At 42.9% G+C, this 19,103-nt stretch overlaps 2 protein-coding genes across 2 annotated transcripts in view; one reads left to right on the top strand and one right to left on the bottom strand.

Moving 5' to 3' along the window:
• HELB (DNA helicase B) overlaps positions 1 to 3,673 on the top strand; it is a 29,774-nt gene extending 26,101 nt beyond the window's left edge. Inside the window, exon 13 of the mRNA XM_080812332.1 lies at positions 3,475 to 3,673. Coding sequence (XP_080668458.1) covers positions 3,475 to 3,579 — 105 coding nt within the window. The 3' untranslated portion in view covers positions 3,580 to 3,673. The remainder of the gene's footprint in view (positions 1 to 3,474) is intronic.
• Positions 3,674 to 8,526: 4,853 nt separating this feature from the next.
• The window catches only part of GRIP1 (glutamate receptor interacting protein 1), a gene marked incomplete at its 5' end in the record, with an annotated part of 234,870 nt that continues 224,293 nt past the window's right edge, over positions 8,527 to 19,103 (bottom strand). The window contains 2 exons of the mRNA XM_080810212.1: positions 8,527 to 10,300; positions 12,478 to 12,624. Of these exons, the coding sequence (XP_080666338.1) occupies positions 10,073 to 10,300; positions 12,478 to 12,624 (375 nt within the window). The 3' untranslated portion in view covers positions 8,527 to 10,072. The remainder of the gene's footprint in view (positions 10,301 to 12,477; positions 12,625 to 19,103) is intronic.

Here is a 19,103-nt window from a genome sequence, read left to right as displayed (position 1 = left end):
GCAAATCTTCCATATCCCCCACCCCTCCTTTTGGTGGCCCCAGCCTCACGTTAATCTGCACTCTCCACTGGAGGGGCTGGTGAATTATCCGTGGTCTCCAAACCCAGTTCCGATAGACCCTTAAGGATTGCTGTCTGTGCTGCCGAGTATACTCGCTCCAGTGTCCTGAGGCTTTCAAGGCAGTGCCAGGGAGAAGGGGCCACGGAGGGAGCCCAGGGGAGAATGTGCTCATGGAACCTGCCAAGGCCAAGCAGAGTTTGAAAGGGAGAAGATGTATAGCCTCTGACCCCACGTGGCATGGAGACAGTGAAACAGTTCTCTAAGCGGGTGCCCAGCCTACGACGCAGCGGGTGATGTCTTGGCGTCTTCGGCAGCCACAAGGATGGAGCATTGTGGCTGGAGCACAGCGTGAAAATGGAGGTTGAGCGGAGGACCCTGGAAGAGTCGGGAAGGCACAAAGGCTCTTCCAAAGAGGTCGGACATCCTCCTGAATGCGATGGAAACACTAGATGCATTTTAAGAGCTCTGTGAACTGAAATTTATGAAGGTCACTTTGGAGTTTAGTAGGTTATGTTTTGGGAGGCTGTAGGGGCCAAGTGCCTTGCAAAAAGATGATTTCAGTAGCTTGAACAGAATGATTAGGTTCTGAAGTCAGGTAGTAGTGATGGGGTTGGAGAAGAGGTGTTTGGGGGGGGTGCATGGGATTTAATGGGCATTTATATATTGGGGGGGTGAGGTTGGGCCTGAGCGTGAGTCTTTGGCTTCTGGCTTGGGCATCCAGGGGGATCCAGGTACCATCAATCAGGATTGGGAAAAGAGGCTGAGACCCAGGTTTTGTAAGGAAAGTGATAAAAGTAGGCATAGTAAAAGAAAAGTGTTTTTTTTTTTTTCCTTCTTGGAAGTAGTAGGATCCCTGCTGATTCTAAGGTCCATTCTTTTTTTGTCTTTGTTTTAAGGATTTTATTTATTTTTTTGGCAGAGAGGGAATACAAGCAGGGGGAGTGGGAGAGGGAGAAGCAGGCTTCCCATTGAGTAGGGAGCCCAATGTGGGGCTCGATCCCAGGGTTCTGGGATCATGACCTGAGCCCAAGGCAGACACTTAATGACTGAGCCACCCAGGCATCCCTCTAAGGTCCATTCTATGCTCCAGATCAACTCTCTGATACGGAATTTCCATCTCAGCACAATGTCGTTTTCTGAAATGGAATGTGTTACCTCTTCCAAAGACCCTGGGATGATAAGGTGTTTGGCGTGGAACAGAAAATTCCAAAGAACGTCGTTTCCTAAAAGTTTCCTGACTTTTATTTCTTCGCACCAGCACGGGTTGGGCGAGTTATGGTTTCTGTGGTAGTACAAAGAGACAGTGACAGCATTATCCCCATCTTACCGGCTGAACTGCCCCAACGTTTGACATTCCGGCCAAGACCAACACTGCAGAAGGTCTACGAACACAAAGAGGCCAGTGCTGGCTGCTGTCACTGTCCAAAGGCTCCAGTGCGAGCAAAGTTTTCTAACTGAAGAGGATAAGTTTTCTCACAATGTTTGCCAGAAATGTGTGACAGCTACGGAAATCCCTAACAATGAGGAAATTAAGAATTCAAAGCCTCAGGCCTGGTAAATTAGGGACTTCTGTGTCTAGACTTTGTAGTGCATTGAGATGTGTGATTTCTGAAAGCTCAGATACAATGACCAGGGCTGTCCCCTTACCTTTACTTCATATCCACATGGCTACATCAGAGCCAAATCAGCATTTAAATTCTGCAGGTACTAAATGACAGAGCCCCTCCTAGATGAAAGCTTTTGCTTCAGTTCTGTGGGTTAACAGCTTTGGGTTTTGAAAAAAGTTTTAAAAGAAAATGTCCTGATTTTGTTTTTTGGGGTTGTGGGGTTTTTTTGTTTTGGTTTGTTTTTTTTGGCCTCATGTTCCACAACCAAAAAGGGAAACACAAAAATGTCCCTTTAAATAAAAGCATATGTATAAATATTCTAAAGTTTATCATATAAAGCAGTGATTTCCAGAATTCTTTGAAAGAAAATTACATTTTGTCCTTAAAATAATCTAGGAAGGATATAATCATAAAATCCCAAATAAAGATAGTTCTTGTCATCTGTCATCTATTTAGTTTTTTTTACTTTAATTTTAATTTTTAAAATATTTTATTTATTTATTTGACAGAGAGACACAGTGAGAGAGGGAACTCAAGCAGGAGGAGTGGGAGAGGGAGAAGCAGGCTTCCCACGGAGCAGGGAGCCCGATGTGGGCTGGATCCCAGGACCCTGGGATCATGCCCTGAGCCAAAGGCAGATGCTTAACAACCAAGCCACACAGGCACCCCTATTTATTTATTTTTAAAGATTTTGTTTACTTATTTGACAAAGAGGGACACAGCGAGAGAGGGAACACAGGCAGGGACAGAGGGAGAGGGAGAAGCAGGCTTCCCTGAGCAGGCAGCCTCATGGGGGGGCTTGATCCCAGGACTCTGGGATCATGTGAGCCGAAGGCAGATGCTTAACCCACTGAGCCACCCCGGTGCCCCTATTTAGATTTATTTAAGGACTTGGCTCATACTTGTAAAGGCTGCAAAGTCCAAAATCTCTTCATAGTAGGTGACCAGACTGGACACCCAGAGTTGATAATGCAGTTTGGGTCCAAAGGCAGGCAGAATTCTCTTTTTCTAGGAGGTGGTCAGTCTTTTTTTTCTGTTAAGGCCTTCAAATGATTGAGTGAGGCCCACCTGCATGATGGAGAGTAATCTGCTTTATTCATCATCTGCTGACTTAAATATTTAGCTCTTCTAAAGATACATTCACAGAAACATCTAGAATGGTATTTGACCAAATATCTGGGTACCATGGCTTGGCTGAGTTGACACATAAAGTTAACCCTTACAAGTGCTCTAAATTGAGCAGATTTAGCATCATGAAAGATGAATTGTGCTTATTTTTCTCATTTCCCTATGGTGGCGAAGCTTTCTCGTGACCATACTGGTCCATTGCCTTGTGCTTGGGAATCACCAATAGCACCAAGGATGCGGGTCTTGCCCTGTCGCGTCTTACCACACCTGACGCTGGCATCATGGGTGTGCACCCTGAGCAGTCAGCCATATGGGGCTTTGTGCTTCAGACCATCCCATACTTGTTTTAATGTTCTGTACTTGTCATCTTGAAGGTCTTAACTTTGAACAAAGGGCCCACATTTTAACCTTGAACTGGGCCGCCAAATTATGTAGGGGCCACACCGTTAGAAATAATATATACGTACTCATTCAACCAATGGTCACTTCTTCATGCCCGTCCCAGGGTTGAGTGCTGAGGATACCACAGGGAGTTGATTGCTCGGGTCTGTTCAAACCTTCCAAGGGAGGGTGGGGGAGGGGGAACGTGTTATGTCTTCCACAGAAGCTGTCAGACGGAATAGAAGTACATAGGGGAAACTATATTTTCACAAAACTATTTTTATTGCTGTCCTTACAGGTGGAAGAATCCTCTCCGCATGTGTCTTCCAGACTACAGAATTTGAGACTAAATCGTTTAACCCCCAGGCAACTTTTCTTATCCACAAATAATCAAGAAACTTAATTTTGTTTCAGATGGCTCAAAGTAATTCTCTGTCTTTTTTCCTACTCCACACGAAATGAACATCATACTTTCAAACTCTCAAGACACAAAACAGGATGTCTGTAACTGGAGTTTTATTTTAAGGTGTTTGTGTTAGCAGATATTTTAAATTCACTGGATCCGAGAAAACCATAATGATTTCAACATCGGTCATCATGAGAACTGGTAGCCCTGGACATAAATGCAGGCAAAATTTGTTGTGTGTTTTTTGGTTTTTAAAAAGACTGTACTTAAGTAAGTTTTATTTTTACAATAATGCCTTTATTGACTTTGATGATCATTGTGGGTGATCTCGGCCAGCGGTTTGAAGCCATGGTCGAGAGAAACCGTAATTACACCTCCTGTGTTATTGACACACATTTCAGGATGTTGGGTCTTCCCCTGATTGTTCAGCTTGCAACGTGGCTGCTCGCTCCGTCCCTGCTGGCCAGACCCACTTCACGCGGGACTGTTTTCCTGGAAATTGCCTTCCGAGTTGGGAGTACTTTTTTTTTTCCTTAATTGGAGATATAATTGACATATACCACTGTGTAAGTTGAAGGTGCACACCATATTGATTTGATACATTTATGTAGTCCACATGATTACTGCTGTCGCATTATCTAACACCATCATGTCACATGATTGTCATTTCTTCTAGGAATACGTTGTTTTGAAAACACTCCACTTGGGAAAATTATTCTCTCTTAGAGTGACTTTTATTATTATTTGTTTGGAGTGTTATTTATTGCTACATGGTAGAAGAAAAAGTTAAGAAAAAAATTTACCTGTGATTCCAATACTTGAAAAATAGCCTCAGTGGGATATAATTTACACACAGTTCGCCCATTTAAAGTGTACAACTCCATGGCTTTTGGTATATTCGCAGAGTTGTGCTAGTACCACTACAATGGGTTTTGGAACATTTTGATCACCCTCCCTCCTCCCCCAAGAAACCCTGTACCTCTTGGCTCTGATCCCCTCATCCCCTCCAGATGTAGGCAACTACTAATTTGTTTTGTCCCTACTCATTTTCCTGTTCCAGACATTTCATAACAATGGGATCATATAATACGTGGTCCTTTGTGACTGACTCCTTTAACTTAGCAGAATGATTTCAGACTTTCTGTTGAGGTATTAGTGCTCCACCTCTCTCTCTATTATTATTAATTTTTACTATGTTAGTCACCATACAGTACGTCACTAGTTTTTGATGCAGTATTTCCAGGTTCATTGTTGACCTATAACACCCAGTGCTCCATGCAATGCATGCCCTCCTTAATCACCGGGCCAAACCATCCCCCCCCCCCCCGCAAAACCCTGTTTATTTCTTAGAGTCCACAGTCTCTTATGGTTCGCCCCCCCTCTGATTCCCCCCACTTCGTTTTTCCTTTCCTTCTCATGTCCTCCATGCTATTCCTTATGCTCCACAAGTAAGTGAAACCATATGATAATTGACTCTCTCAGCTTGAATTATTTCACTCAGCATAATCTCCTCCAATCCTGTCCATGTTGATACAAAAGTTGGGTATTCAGCCTTTCTGATGGGAGGCATAATACTCCATTGTATATATGGACCATATCTTCTTTATCCATTGGTCTGTTGAAGGGCATCTTGGCTCTTTCCACAGTTTGGCTATTGTGGACTTTTTTTTTTTTTTTTTTTTAAAGATTTTATTTATTTATTTGACAGACAGAGATCACAAGCAGGCAGAGAGGCAGGCAGAGAGAGAGGGAAGCAGGCTCCCCGCTGAACAGAGAGCCCGACGCGGGGCTCGATCCCAGGACCCCGGGACCATGACCTGAGCCGAAGGCAGAGGCTTTAACCCACTGAGCCACCCAGGCGCCCCTATTGTGGACTTTTTAAAGATTAAAAAATATTATGTAGAAAGAGCTAGCATTGTTCCTTTTATTGGGTAGAGGTCTTGGAGAATCCAAGCAAGGAAGCTCACTCAGTCAAACCTGATGAAGCCTATATTCTTTGTGGACTGATGGGGAAACTGGCAGCGTCTATAGAGGCCGTATTTCTGGATCGGACCACGTGGGTTTGAGCTGATGGGGCAGAAATCAGGAACTCTGGCCGAATTCTTGCAGGTAGCCCCAGCAGAACTGCCACTGACCTATCTTGCTGTCATTAGTGCTGTGAGGCAAAAGACCTTTCTCTCCTTTTATTACCAAATACTACTCTATTGTGTGGGTGTAGCACATTGAACTTGTCTGTTCATCAGTTGAAAGACATTTGGGTTGTTCCCACTTTTTGGCTATTATAAAACACTACTATGAAATCCGTGTACAAGTACAAGTTTTTCTGTGGACGTATATTTTTATTTCTTTTAATTATATACCTAGGAGTGGAATTGTTTGGTCATATGGTAACTCTGTTTCACCTTTTGAGGAGCTGCCAGATTGTTTTCCAAAGCAGCTGTACCATTTTGTATTTTATTTTCACATTTCTTCACATTCTCTCTAACACCTATTATTATCTGACTTTTTGATTATAGCCATTCAGTGGGTGTGAAGAGATATTTCAATTTTTTTTTTAAGATTTTATTTTTTTTTAAAAGTAATCTCTGTATGAAGTGTGGGGCTTGAACTCACAACTCAAGAGTCACAGTCTACTGACTGACTGAGCCAGCCAGGCAGCCTTCCCTCAACCTGGTTTTGACTTGCATTTCCCTTATGGCTAATGATTTTAATGATCTTTTCATGTCCTTATTGGTCATTTGTAGGACCTCTTTGGAGAAATGTCTATTCAAATCTTTTACCCATTTTTAAATTGGGTTATTTTTCTTTTTATCAAGATATGTGTTCTTTATATATTCTACATACAAGGTCCCTTATTAGAAACGTTATTTGAAAAAAAAAAAAAAAGGATTCCCATTCTGTGGATTTTATTTTCACTTTTATTGATGGTGTCCTTTGAATCACAGATTTTTCAATTCTGATTATGTCCAGTGTATCTCATTTTTGTTGTTATTGCTTATGCTTTGGTGTTATATCCAAGGAACTTCTGCCGAACCAAAGTCATGAAGGTTTACTCCTGTTTTTCTTCTAAGAATTTAAATAGTTTTAGGTTTTACATTTAGCACTTTTGATTCACTTTTAGTTAATTTTTGTGTATGGTGAAGTAACAGTCCAGCTTTGTTCTTTTGCACACGGATATCCAGTTTTTCCAGCTCTATTTCTTGAAGAAACTATTCCTTCCTCATTCACTTGTCTTGACACCCTTATCAAAAATCAATTGATCATAAATGTGAAGGTTTATTTCTGGATTCTGAGTTCCTGAGTCTATTCCATTAATGTATACATCTATTGTTATGCCAGCACCATGCCCTTTGTTAGCTTTGTTTTGAGATCAAGAAAAGTGAGCCCTCCAATTTGTTCTTTTAAGGATTTTGGACTCTTCTGAGTCCCCTGCACTTCCATATGAATTTTAGGATCAGTTCGTCAGTTTCTACAAAACATTCAGTTGGGATTTTGAGGGGTGATTGTATTAAATCTATAGATCTGGGGAGTATTGCCATCTTAATATTAAGTCTTCTGATCCATGAACATGGGTTGTCTATTTATGTCTCCTCATTTTTTCAACATTTTGTTTTGCACTTTTTATTTTTATTTTTTATTTTTTAAAAGATTTTATTTATTTATTTCACAGACAGAGATCACAAGTAGGCAGAGAGGCAGGCAGAGAGAAAGGGGGAAGCAGGCTCCCTGCCACGCAGAGAGCTCAATGTGGGGCTCGATCCCAGGACCCTGGGATCATGACCTGAGCTGAAGGCAGAGGCTTTAACCCACTGAGCCACCCAGGCGCCCCGTTTATTTTTATTTTTTAAATTTTTAAAAAAGATTTTATTTGAGACAGAGAGAGCATGTGTGCACAAGTCGGAAGGAGGATCAGAGGGAGGGGGTGAGGCAGATTCCCCACAGAGCAGAGAGCCTGATGTGGGGGTCTATCCCGGGACGCTGGGATCATGACCCAAACTGAAGGCAGACACCTAACCAACTGAGCCACCCAGGTGCCCCTGTTTTGCATTTCTTAAACGTAGTCCTGGATATTTTATTTTTGATCCTAATGTCAATGGAATTTTTTTTTTCCTTATTTTTGGTCTGTTAATTGCTACTGTATAGAAATATGATTGATCATGTATCTTTCAATCTTGCTAAACTCATTTATTAGTTTTAAGAGGTTTTTAGTTAATTCCTTGGGATTTTCTATATATGAGGTTATATTATCTGCAGATAGAGATAGTTTTACTTCTTTCCAATCTGGATACTTTTTATTTAATTTTCTTGTCTTAAGGCTCTGGCTAGAACCTGCAATAAATTGTTAAATAGAAGTGGTGAGAATGGACTTCCTTGCCTTTTTCCTGTCAATTTACAGGGCCTGCAAGATAGTCTGCAAAAATGAAAATGTTGGGACTACAGTGTAGATTTCTTTTTAAAGATGGTGTGAATTAAAATTTGTATATTTCAATAGTTTATATAAATGTATTTCATAGAATACATATAATGTTCCCTGAGGGCAGGTGCTATTATGATCCTTGAATTAAAACCTGTCTTTGTTACCTAAAATAAATGTATCATTAGTCTGGGAGGGTTTCTGTCTGCAGGCTGTTTTAGGACTTAAACATATCTTTTACATCTTTTCCTTACAGCAGTCCTGGGGTGCAGATATGACCTTCAATACCATGGGTGGGGAAACTGACTCACAGTAACTAAATTTTATGCCACCAGTGAGTACCAGAGCTGGAATTCAAACTGAGATCTGATTTTAAAAGCCATGCTCTTCCCATTCTTCCATGCTGCTTTTCAAATTGATGGCAAAACCTTTCCTCTTTAGAAAATTCTGTACAGTAAGCATTGTGTAAGGCTCATCTAGAATACTAAAATATAATCAAAGTATCCAAAGAACTCCATGTCATAATTTTTGACTTTTTAAAATCACTGTTTATTCCATTTGGTAGAGTATTTTTTTTTTCCATACAAATATTTGCAACAATTTTGAATTCCCCAAAACCATACATAGACGATAAATACCATGCTATTAAAGTATTAAATTTGTACAAAAATACTTTACAGCTTAATACTTGTTTGTTACAAATAAAAATACATATTTAAGTGACTCATGATCTTCTTTTTCTCTTAACATGATTCTGCTTTATACTCTCTTGCCCTGGCGGGTTGTGAAATATGTCCGAAATAATATATTTCTCTGCACAAAAAGAAAGGTGAGCTTTCTCCTTAAACAAAGGACACAGTGTTCAAATGCTTTACCTAAGCAGTTGTTGGAACCATTGACCAAAATGAAAATGTTTGGAAAATAATCATTTCGATATGGAGATTCTACAATCAATATACAGATCTATTTTTTTTAAATATTCACCAAATAACAGTTATTAGCGTAACTATTCAAAAGATCTGAACAAATGAGAACAGTTGCTGACGAACATCTTAAAAGCAACTGTCACAGTTTATTGCTTTGAGGGATGGTAATAATTGGCAATGCATTTTTGTGAAAAATGTATTTACAATTTCAGTAAAGTAGCATGGCTCAGAACAAAAGACAGTCCAGTGTCATTTCAAACGTACATGTGCTGTCCACCCCTCTATAACCAGTTTTCAAAACATGGCAAGCAAGATGAGTTTGATCTGCCTATCATTAAGATAAACCTCATTGTAATAGACTCTTCATTCTCTCTTAAATTCTTAGTCTGGAGTTTTAAAAATAACTACTTCTCAGTGTTACTAAGCACGCTAATCCATTATCAGAGATTCGCAGCTATTAAAAGTGTGTCCTTAAAAAAAAAAAAAACAGGTCACAAGACATATCCTGTTTGTTAATTTGTTGCATAGGGAATAGCATACATCTTAGTTAAAATCATTCCTATATTGGGGCAAAATATTTACCACCACCTATTATGGTCTACGTGCATCATTGCTGAAACGTTTCAAATAATGTTACACCTGGACCCCTCCCATGGCAGCAGTCCCAGCCGCGTCTCAAACTCCAGTTCCCCTAGGAGAGCCAGCTTTGTGACAAGCCTTGTTGGTCAGGTTCTTAACGCTGACGGCTTCATAGTAAGAAACTGCGATTTCAAAGTGAATTAAGGAAATTGTCATAGAGAATATTTTCAAACAGACATTTCTCTTTTTAAAAAGTGACTGGAAGATGAACTTGTAAAAAACTTCCTCTGATGTTAATTGGGGGGAAGGGGCGGCCTCTGTAGTTTTCCTTTCCTCTACCATTGGGCCTGGCAGGGAACGGCCTGCCATCTACCACAGCGGTCACTAAGAAAGAAACCTCTTCAGCTTGAAAGGGGAAGTGAACATGAGCCATGAGAGAGATTTAAAAGACCCCTGTGCTTGCGGTTAATGCCACGTGATATCTGTGCTTTAAATGCCACAGAAATCTCAAAGGGATTTTTTTTAGCACCATGTAGATATTGTCTTTTGTCCTGCTTTATAAAAAGCATTGCTATAATGTGTTAGTGGGTTCTCGTATCTCCAAATTACCACCATGACTAGGCTGTTGGAAAAAAGCACTGTTCTGTTCACTCCATTCTCCTCCCGGCAGAGTCTGTTCTATAGACTTCTGTGAAGCCAGTGGGTTCCTACTAATAACCAAGTCCAGCTTATTACCGGATTCTGCGATGAGGGGCACAACAAGGCAGCAGTCAAAGTCTCTCGTTCGGACATGATTAACCTGAAAAATCAAGAACAGCCGTTTTGAATTACAGTTGTCATTCTCCACACCGAGTAGCACTTCCCGTGTAACAGGTTCCCTGAAGGTGCCTACAGGAGCAGCCTGTGCTGAGAGGTCTATCCGTTCTCTGACCACACAAGGAGGTGGCCACTGGCTGACTTATTCTTTGCTACTAAATCGTAAAGCCCTCGAGAGCTGGGAATGGGGACACATCCCAACATCCCCATTCCGGGCAGGCCGCCTTGCTTATGCTCCAAGGGCTGAATGTTGCCCCCAGTTTCCAGATGAGGTAAGGGAGTCAGAGTGGTGAAGAGATTTGTCTCAGAACAGCAGTTAAGCAGCCCCGCTCAGATGGGCTCCCAGGCAGTCTGGCTGACTCTGAAAGTATGCTCTTGACCGTGATGTTGAACTGCCTCTTGCAAGTGAGCCCATCCCCGTCCTCAGCTGGTACATGTGCTCGTCTTTCATTTCTCCTTACTCGTCGCCAGCAAGGGGTTTCAACCCATCTACAAGCTGCTTCCACTCTTTGCCCTTCATACTCAATCTTCTCATGTCTGGAACCTGACACTTATATACTGTACCACTGACCCCAAATGTCCAATATCCGAATGGTGTCTCCAGGTCTCGTCCGCTTTGGCCTTTAGCACTGGCCGCACTTCACGCCCGCTCACCTGAAAACTCCTTCCTTGGCACTTTGTGACACCACTTTGTGACACCACTTTGTTTTGATCTTACCATTTTGATTCACTTTCAGTTCTTTCCTGCCTTTATCTCTTCCTGTCCTTCAAATTTGTTTTTCTCAGGATTCTAGCCTTGATTCTCTCCTTTTTCTTACTGTAAGCCCACCATAGGTAACTGTATCCAAACACATGCCTTCAGTGTCCTCAATCTCCTAAATCTGGCTCTAACATCTCTGCTAGGCTCTAACAGCTCTGCTGGGCTCTAACATCTCTTCTGAGTGAGGGCTCCAAACTGCCCCCCCACCCCAGGCTGCTCTGCCAGGATGCACTGAAGGAAAAAGGACTCAGGTCTGACACAGGCATCTGGTCTCCTTCCCTGTGGTCTCCCCCCTCCCCATTCTACTCCAATCTACCTATAGTATTACTCTATTGTCGCTCCAATTACAAACGACGTCATTATTCTGCTTAAGAAGTTGATATCCTTGAGGGTTAAGTCCAAGAGCTTTCTCATGGCATTCAAGGCCCTCACAGTCTGAATCCAATCTACTTTTTTAAAAAATTTATTTATTTATTTATTTGACAGACAGAGATCACAAGTAGGCAGAGAGGCAGGCAGAGAGAGGAAGGGAAGCAGGCTCCCTGCTGAGCAGAGAGCCAGATGTGGGGCTCGATCCCAGGACCCTGGGATCATGACCCAAGCTGAAGGCAGAGGCTTTAACCCACTGAGCCACCTAGGCACCCCCCCAATCTACTTTTTAATAGCCTCACTGTCTATGGAAGGAGGGGCAGCACATCCCCAATTTAGCGATTGGGAAGAGCCACATAGTGGTCAAGTAATAACCATTAATTCAGCAAATATTAGAGTATCTGTGAAAAATGAAAGCATCCCATAATGCCAAGATAAGACCAACTGTTCTGCTGCCATCGTAAAAATGATCACCAGAATTTGTTTTAAAACTACCTAACTGATCAGTGATAATGCGCCTTGGTGAACATGTGTTGGAAAGCCAACCGCCCTCGGTACAGCCTCATGCTCTAAAAGTCAGCTCTTTGGTTCTAGACTCATTCCAGCTAAACACACTCTCAAGACTGATGTCAACCCTCTCTTTTGCCTACAAAATGCTATTCCTAAAAACTGTGAATAAAATCAGGGATGGGCTTGGTTCACTGAAATTATTCCTGACCATGACAGCATCCCGCTCACTAAACAAGATCTGGCTTTTCGCTTTCAGAAAAATTGTGTGAGATATTGAGATATCAAGTACTGTATAAGGGGAAATGGGAGCATAAGTTCTCAAGAAGTTTATAATCTGCTGAGGAACATATACAGGGAACCAGACAATTTTGATAACTGGTAAATTCTACCCAAGGAGAAAGTTTCTATCTCATATAGGAAGGGCCCCTAATCTCATCTTGAGGCCAAGAAAGATGGGTAGGCATCGATCGAGTAAGACTTTGAGAAGTGAAATTAAGCAAAAAGGTCACCTGCGGTCTTACCTGTAAGAGTCTATCATAGGGCTTTAAGCCACCAAGATCTCCTGGCCCAGCTGGGCGAATATTTTTGACATACACTCCTTTCTCCAGCAAGCCGTCCGCGACACTGAACCCAAAGTCCTCCATATCAGAGCTCTTGTACAGGGTCACCTGGAAAGTGAGAGCATGCGAAGGACACATTCAGCTTGGCTGCAGACTTTTGTGTGTGAAACTTCTCATCCAGCAATTTTTGCAAATTAATTTACTCAGTAACACCATAGACTTGTAATATATTAGGCAGCTCCTTTTTCCCTTCTCAGAGAACAGGCTTAGAATTTGTAAAGTCCCCCCAGAACTGAGAAGGAAGGAGAGGGGAAAAAGCTGTTCCCCATCTCCCGCCCCACCCCCAGCCCGGGCAGGTGCACTTCTCTGTTTTCTTGGAGCAGCAGGCTGCTGTCCGAAGCAGCCAGCAGCAGCCCATTGCACCTGCTGGGTGTCAGGACAAAGCCAAAGGCCCTTCCTTCCTGCCCACCCTGCCTGATGCTGCTCTGGGTACAGTGCTCAGCATATCACCTTCCTTTGAGCAAATGCCAGCCTGCAGTCCATCATTTTATTTGTTATGGTATTCCAATCAGAATGTCAGTACTGACACCAAATTGAGTTAAAAGACCTGAAGGTGTTCTTGTAACCAACATCTTGCTCTGGGGTCCGGCTTGACTAGCAACCAGGCTTTGGTTTAGCAACTCAAGTCCTTTACCCTTCTCAGCTATGGACCTCACTGGTGCCCTCCGCTCCTATGGCCACCTGCCAGCCAAAGCTTCCCCCGGTCCTCGTGCCTCCCATCTGACCACCTGGAAGAGTTAGTCTGAGGCTCAGACATTCAGCCAATCATGCAAACATTTACCACCTGTGGACTGAGTCCCTACCCTGTTCTAAGCACGGCTCTGGGTGCTGGGGGACAGCAGTGAATGAGAGAAAAGGCTGCCTTCCAGAGGCAAACAAATTTCTGTGTAATATTTACAGATCACCTGCTGGCCGGGCCCTGCCAGGAGGCAAATGAAGCACTTGGTTCTCATTTAATGTCTTAAGCTGGTCACTGATGTCACTAGGTTTTGCCTGATGCCCTGCATACAAACAGATGCCCTCTTCAAGTACTGATCTGGGCTGATACATTGTTTTACTCTAATTGCTTTAAAAAAAGGATTTTATTTTCACCCATCTACATGAATATTTTCTTGTAGAATAGTAAAAACTTCAGGGCTCCAGAGGGCCAAAGGTAAAGATAAAACAGGTGCATTTTTTATACCCAGCTATTTTATTTCAGAGAAGTAGAGAATATTGAAGGAACTACAAAAAATGATGTTAGTGGGTTTTTTTTTTTTTTAATTTTGCTAGGCTAAGAGCTAAAATATCAAGCTGGCTGAGTCTATACTACTCACCAGGCAGCCCACATGGTTCTTGCCATATTAGAGGTGAGGAAATTCAGTTTTACAGACGTTAAGTCATTTGCCCAAGGTCACAAAGGTAATGAATAGTGGGGACCTGTTTGTCTGATTCCAGACACTAAACACAACCATTCTACACTACTGCCACTCAAAATGCTTTATTTCTAGGTTCTAAGATATGCTTTATTTTTCAGCTTTATTTTTCATGTTTTAAAATCTCTGAAATGAGGTGTGTTTCATAATCCATGGCCCCTTAGAGCCTATGAATTAAGATATATATATAAATGTTCTACTGCCACCTGCCTCTTTCCTACAAGGGCACTAGAAGGAAACGGGCCACAAGTCTGTTGCAACTTTGCTTTAAGAGGAAAAAAAAAATGTGCTTTGCAAGTTCAAGTGAGGTCCAGAAACAACACCATCTCTCAGGAGCATGTTAAAATGCCAAGTCTCAGACCTTGCCCTGACTCACTGACTTGACCACTGCAGATCCCTGGGTATCCCTGCTGGGTGTGGTTCTGGGCATACAAGGGGGCTATCAGATGCTCTGAAAAGACGAATCAATGGAACTAACGTTTAATGGGATGATACTCTTTGCAGGCTCATTCCGTCATTGTGTGTGTAAATGTGTGTGTGTGTGTGTGTGTGTCGCTTAGTAAAACCCAGCCCCCCATGCAACATGGACTGTGATAATGTACGGGGAGAAATGTAGGTTCAAACTGCATGAGTGAGAGCATTCCCTCCCCACCAAAACTCAGGAGGGGAGGAGGAGTCTTTTGGTGATCTGGGCTCAGATGGTCTTAGAGAGTATGTGGAAGAGGCACCCAGATCCCAAGCTCCTTGAGGTGAGGAAAGAATCTTTGTTTAGTTCACGGATACCCTGAATCCCTAAAATGATGTCTGCCACATAGTAGGGTTAGTGCTTGTCGAATAATGAAATGACTAGGTGGTGGTTGTTGTTTTTTTAATTTGACAAACTTTTTTCAAAAAATTAGTTTTGGAGGTAGAGTTTAGTGATTCATCAGTTGTATCTAACACCCAGTGCCTTCCTTAATGCCGGTCAACCAGTTACCCCATTCCACTCCCGCCCCCGCCCCCCACCGGCCACCTCCCCTCCAGCAACCCTCAGTTTGCTTCCTATAAATGCAGCATGTCTTATGGTTTGTGGTTGAAATTATAAGCTACTTCGAACTGGCCAAGATGTGCTGTGAGCTTGAACTAAGGGCGATTTAATTCAAGCGGCGCCCCACCCTCTCCCGCCCCAGGACTCTGCCGGGAATTCTCAAGGCTCCCGGAGGAGGGGGGCTGGGGCCCGGGCCAGTACGAAGCTCCAATGGCGCCACCGTGTGGTCATCGAGGTGAAGCATCACAGCCAAGCCGGCCCTGCCTAAGGGCTGAGGAAGCTTAGGGATATGAAAGCTCATGGAGGGTGAGAAACTTCTCCACAGAGAAGTGGTTCAAACCCAGGTGGTAGTGGCTGTGGAGCTCAGATATTCCCATGGCACACCTTCTCTATACCTAGCAGGTGGTTGATTAATAAGCACTCATTACAGAGAAGAATTTTGAGGTTCCTCTATAGTTATGATCTGGCCTCAGGCCATGGGACAGGAAGAGTCCTGCCCCTTGCCTAAGGCGGGGCAGGTGGTTATTGGAGAGGGCTATTTAGAAAAATTTTTTAACTTCCAGTTTTGTTGAGATATAATTGACATACAGCTCTGTAAAAGCTTAAGGTAGACAGCTCCATGAGTTGACATATATATATTGCAAAATCATTACCACAGTAAGTTTAGTTAGGAGAAAGCTATTTTTTAATGGAGAAATTAAAAATGTATTCAAGAGCAGAGAGGCTAGAACAAACAATGATTCCCCATGTGCTCATCTCCCAGATCTAAAAACCATCAAGAGCTTGCCCCACGGGCTCCACCCCCCTTCTTTCTTCTTCTTTGGGGGATTATTTTAAGGCAAATGCCAGTCCTTAAGGCATTTCACTCCTACATACCTCAGGATGAATCTCTAAAAAAGAAAGATCACTCTTTTTACATACCCTGGATGTACGAATTCATTCACAAATTCACCCTGATTCCTTGATATCCTCCAATACCTAGTCCATAACGCAACGTCCCTGATTGTCGCAAAAGTGGTTTTTAGAGTTGTTTTTTTTCACATCAGTATCCCAACAAGGTCAACACAGTAGCATGAGGTTTCTACAAGTCCTCTTGTCTAGAGCATGGCACCACGCTGCTGATTTATTGCGGGAACTGTATTTGTCCTGCAATGTATTCTTCCAGTCCTTGTGTCCCTCTGCGTGAAAGTGACCCTGGGTCCTTGACTGGAGTCAGAGTCAGCTTTGTGGGAAGGGATGTGAATGGATCACAGATGCGACAGGGTGCTCCCTATGACATCACATGATTCAATGTCTAGTTGTCCCACTTTGGGTGGGTTCAGGGGAGGACAGCTTAATACCTTCATTGGAAGGTTCCCCATCAACCTCTCATCTAAATGTTTTTGACCATTGATGACCATTGTCTGAATAATTTCATTAGGGGTTACAGAGTGATAGTCTTTTTCTAATCCTGTAATATCTTCCGTATTTGTTGGCTAGAATTCTTTCATAAAGAACTCTCCTCTCTTCAAACAGTGCTTTTTATTCTGATGCGCACACTGATCTGCCAGAAAGGCAGAATGAATGTTAATTCTTTTCTTTCCTTTTTAGTATAGGGCATTACTACACTAAACACTTCTAATGGTGTCCCAAAGACATTTTTTGTGTGTGCGGGGGATGACTTTCATTAAGTATCACTATGAACACATGGGTTTACATACAGATGTTTGTATTTCAAGTAATTTTCATCATTATTCTTTTGTGTGCTCAAATTTTCTCATCTTTGGCTAAGGGGAGTCTTTCATGTTAACCACTGTGTCCTTTTGATATGACTCATTTGTTGTGATAACTTCCTTGCTTTCTGGCTCAAGATATCATGACTCATCATGAATATTCCTTGCTTCCAGTCTGGAATCAGCCACTCCTCCAAGGCATCTTCATTGGAGGACACATTTTTAGGTTATATTCTAGTCCCCCCCCCCCAATACTCATGCTCCTTTCTCAAAGGAAGGGAGGGAGGAATGGGGAAAGAAGGCTAAATTGGAGGCAGGAGGAGGAGGAGTAAGAAATAGCTAATAGGATTGGTGATAGCCTGCCATTTTGGGGCCCTCTTTATTGGTAGATGAAATCTCTTTGCTCAAAGTTGCTGCTTCTGTGCCCCTCTTTGGCTTTGTCTGTGCCTTCTCTGTGGGATTTCTTGTCCCTCTGCCCTGCATGCCTCTTCGTTTCTAGTTGCGTGCGTTCTCACCATGTGACAAGCAGCCCGCCTGGGGCAGGGAACATCGCAGCTCCTAGAGGATGGTGCCTCCTACTTCTCTGTTCCACTTGCTGCTAGATACAGGGGAAGGTCCTAGGGACCCTGTGCTCATGGCTGGATGGGTAAGTGGGTTGGCATCTAGATGCCCTACAGCCCCAGCCACTCTCTCGGTGCCTCCCAAAGTGAGGGTCAAAAAGCCTAGGCTTGCGATGGACATTAAGGAGCCCACTTCTTCGATCTGAGACCGGTTTTCTGACACAGTGAACCAGTAGCCTTGGAAGGGGGGAGGTGGGGAACATTTAGTGTGGGCCTGGAATAACAGTGAAGTTCTTCATTGCTCAACTAGCCTGGTTCTAGGATGTCAGCTCCATCGCCAGAACTCAGGAGGGGCACCAAATACCGCCAACGCCAGTCAGGGGGTAATACATTAGCGAAAATATTCGGAGTTGGATGTCAGCCGGAGCAGGTTAGCAGATTAGCTCACTGAAGGTCAGAGTTGCTGGCTGAGAGGCTTGGTGTTTTGGAGCCTTAGACCAGATGGCAAACTCTTCAAGATGAGAGGCTAATCAATGGTTTACATTTGAGATGAATCTGTTTCTCTGGCAAGATTTCCTAAGGTTAGAGGAAACTGAATTTTCATAGCCAATCTATTGATCTCCTGGAGAGAGCCAATAACAAAAAAGAAATTATTTAAAGTGATACAACAGATAAGATTCCTGGAATCAATAATTCACAAAAATGGGGAATACAGCTGGCTGCTCTCACAGCAGCGACAATAAATTGTGCCGTGTCACTGCTGCCCTCCTGCTTGTGTGGAGATTGGTGGTAGTTACTGCTGATTTATTTCCTATCCAAAAAGAATCCAAAGGATTCCAAGGTTTAAGTCTTTTTTTTTTTTTTTTTTTTGCCACAGATGAATTCCTTACCCAGGCACTTTCCTCCATATGATTGTTTTTGAACTCCTAGTAACTCTGTGCAGCAGAATTATTCCCTTCCTGCTAATGAGAACACTGACTCTTAAAGAAGGTGATGGACGTACTTGTCTAGTTGCAATGCAGAAGCTCTGGGAGGCAGTACTGGAAAAGTATCTGACCTCATTTACTGTGTTCCTTCCATTACATCATCATTTTTTTTTTTCCCGAACATATAATCTCCTCACTGGTCAGGCAGCCTTTATCCATTTCCAACTGCCCAACCAGCTAAAGATGAATAATTGATCATGCCTGCTACATTTCTTCTGATCAGGGCCCCTTTGTGGCTTTCCCTGAACATCTGCATAAACTCCTGCTCTGAGAGCTCTTCGTGGCCCACTCTGGCTCATGGGAATCAAGATTCTTCACGTGGGGTCTCTGTTTTGTGCTGACCGAAGGATTCAGCTGCAAAACCTGGGCTATGAACCCAAGGCTAGATTTTCCTGTTCTGAAAAGGGCCAGTGAGACTCTTGGAACATTAACTCTGGGCAAGAACGTGGTTCTACAGAGCTCAGTTCAATTTTAACTGTTCACCAGCGCACGGTGCAATTGCTTCTAACCCTCCCAAGAACAGAAGCTTTAACGGGAGGCAAAAGGGTTCACCGTGATTCAAGCTGTGCCTTGTTTTCTATTTCTAAGCAAGTCTATTCACATGTCTGAACAATGTCCTCAAGGCAAAGAGTAGAATCCTAATGTTTCTGTTTTCGGTTTTGACACACGTGAAAATCTTTAAGTAGCAGAAGCAATTCTCCCCCCTTGGATTTTAAAGGCGATTGTGTCTACTGTCTTGAACAAGTCATGGCAAGTGACGGCTATTGCAGAAGCAGTTTCTAAGCCCTGGCCGCCTTCCTACCATTCAGCCCCTGGCCTGATGCCTT

The sequence above is a fragment of the Martes martes genome, assembly GCF_963455335.1.
Source record: "Martes martes genome assembly, chromosome: 8".
NCBI classification, from domain to species: domain Eukaryota; kingdom Metazoa; phylum Chordata; class Mammalia; order Carnivora; family Mustelidae; genus Martes; species Martes martes.
Note: the sequence above shows the minus strand (reverse complement) of the source record. Positions and strands in the feature narration are given on the sequence as shown.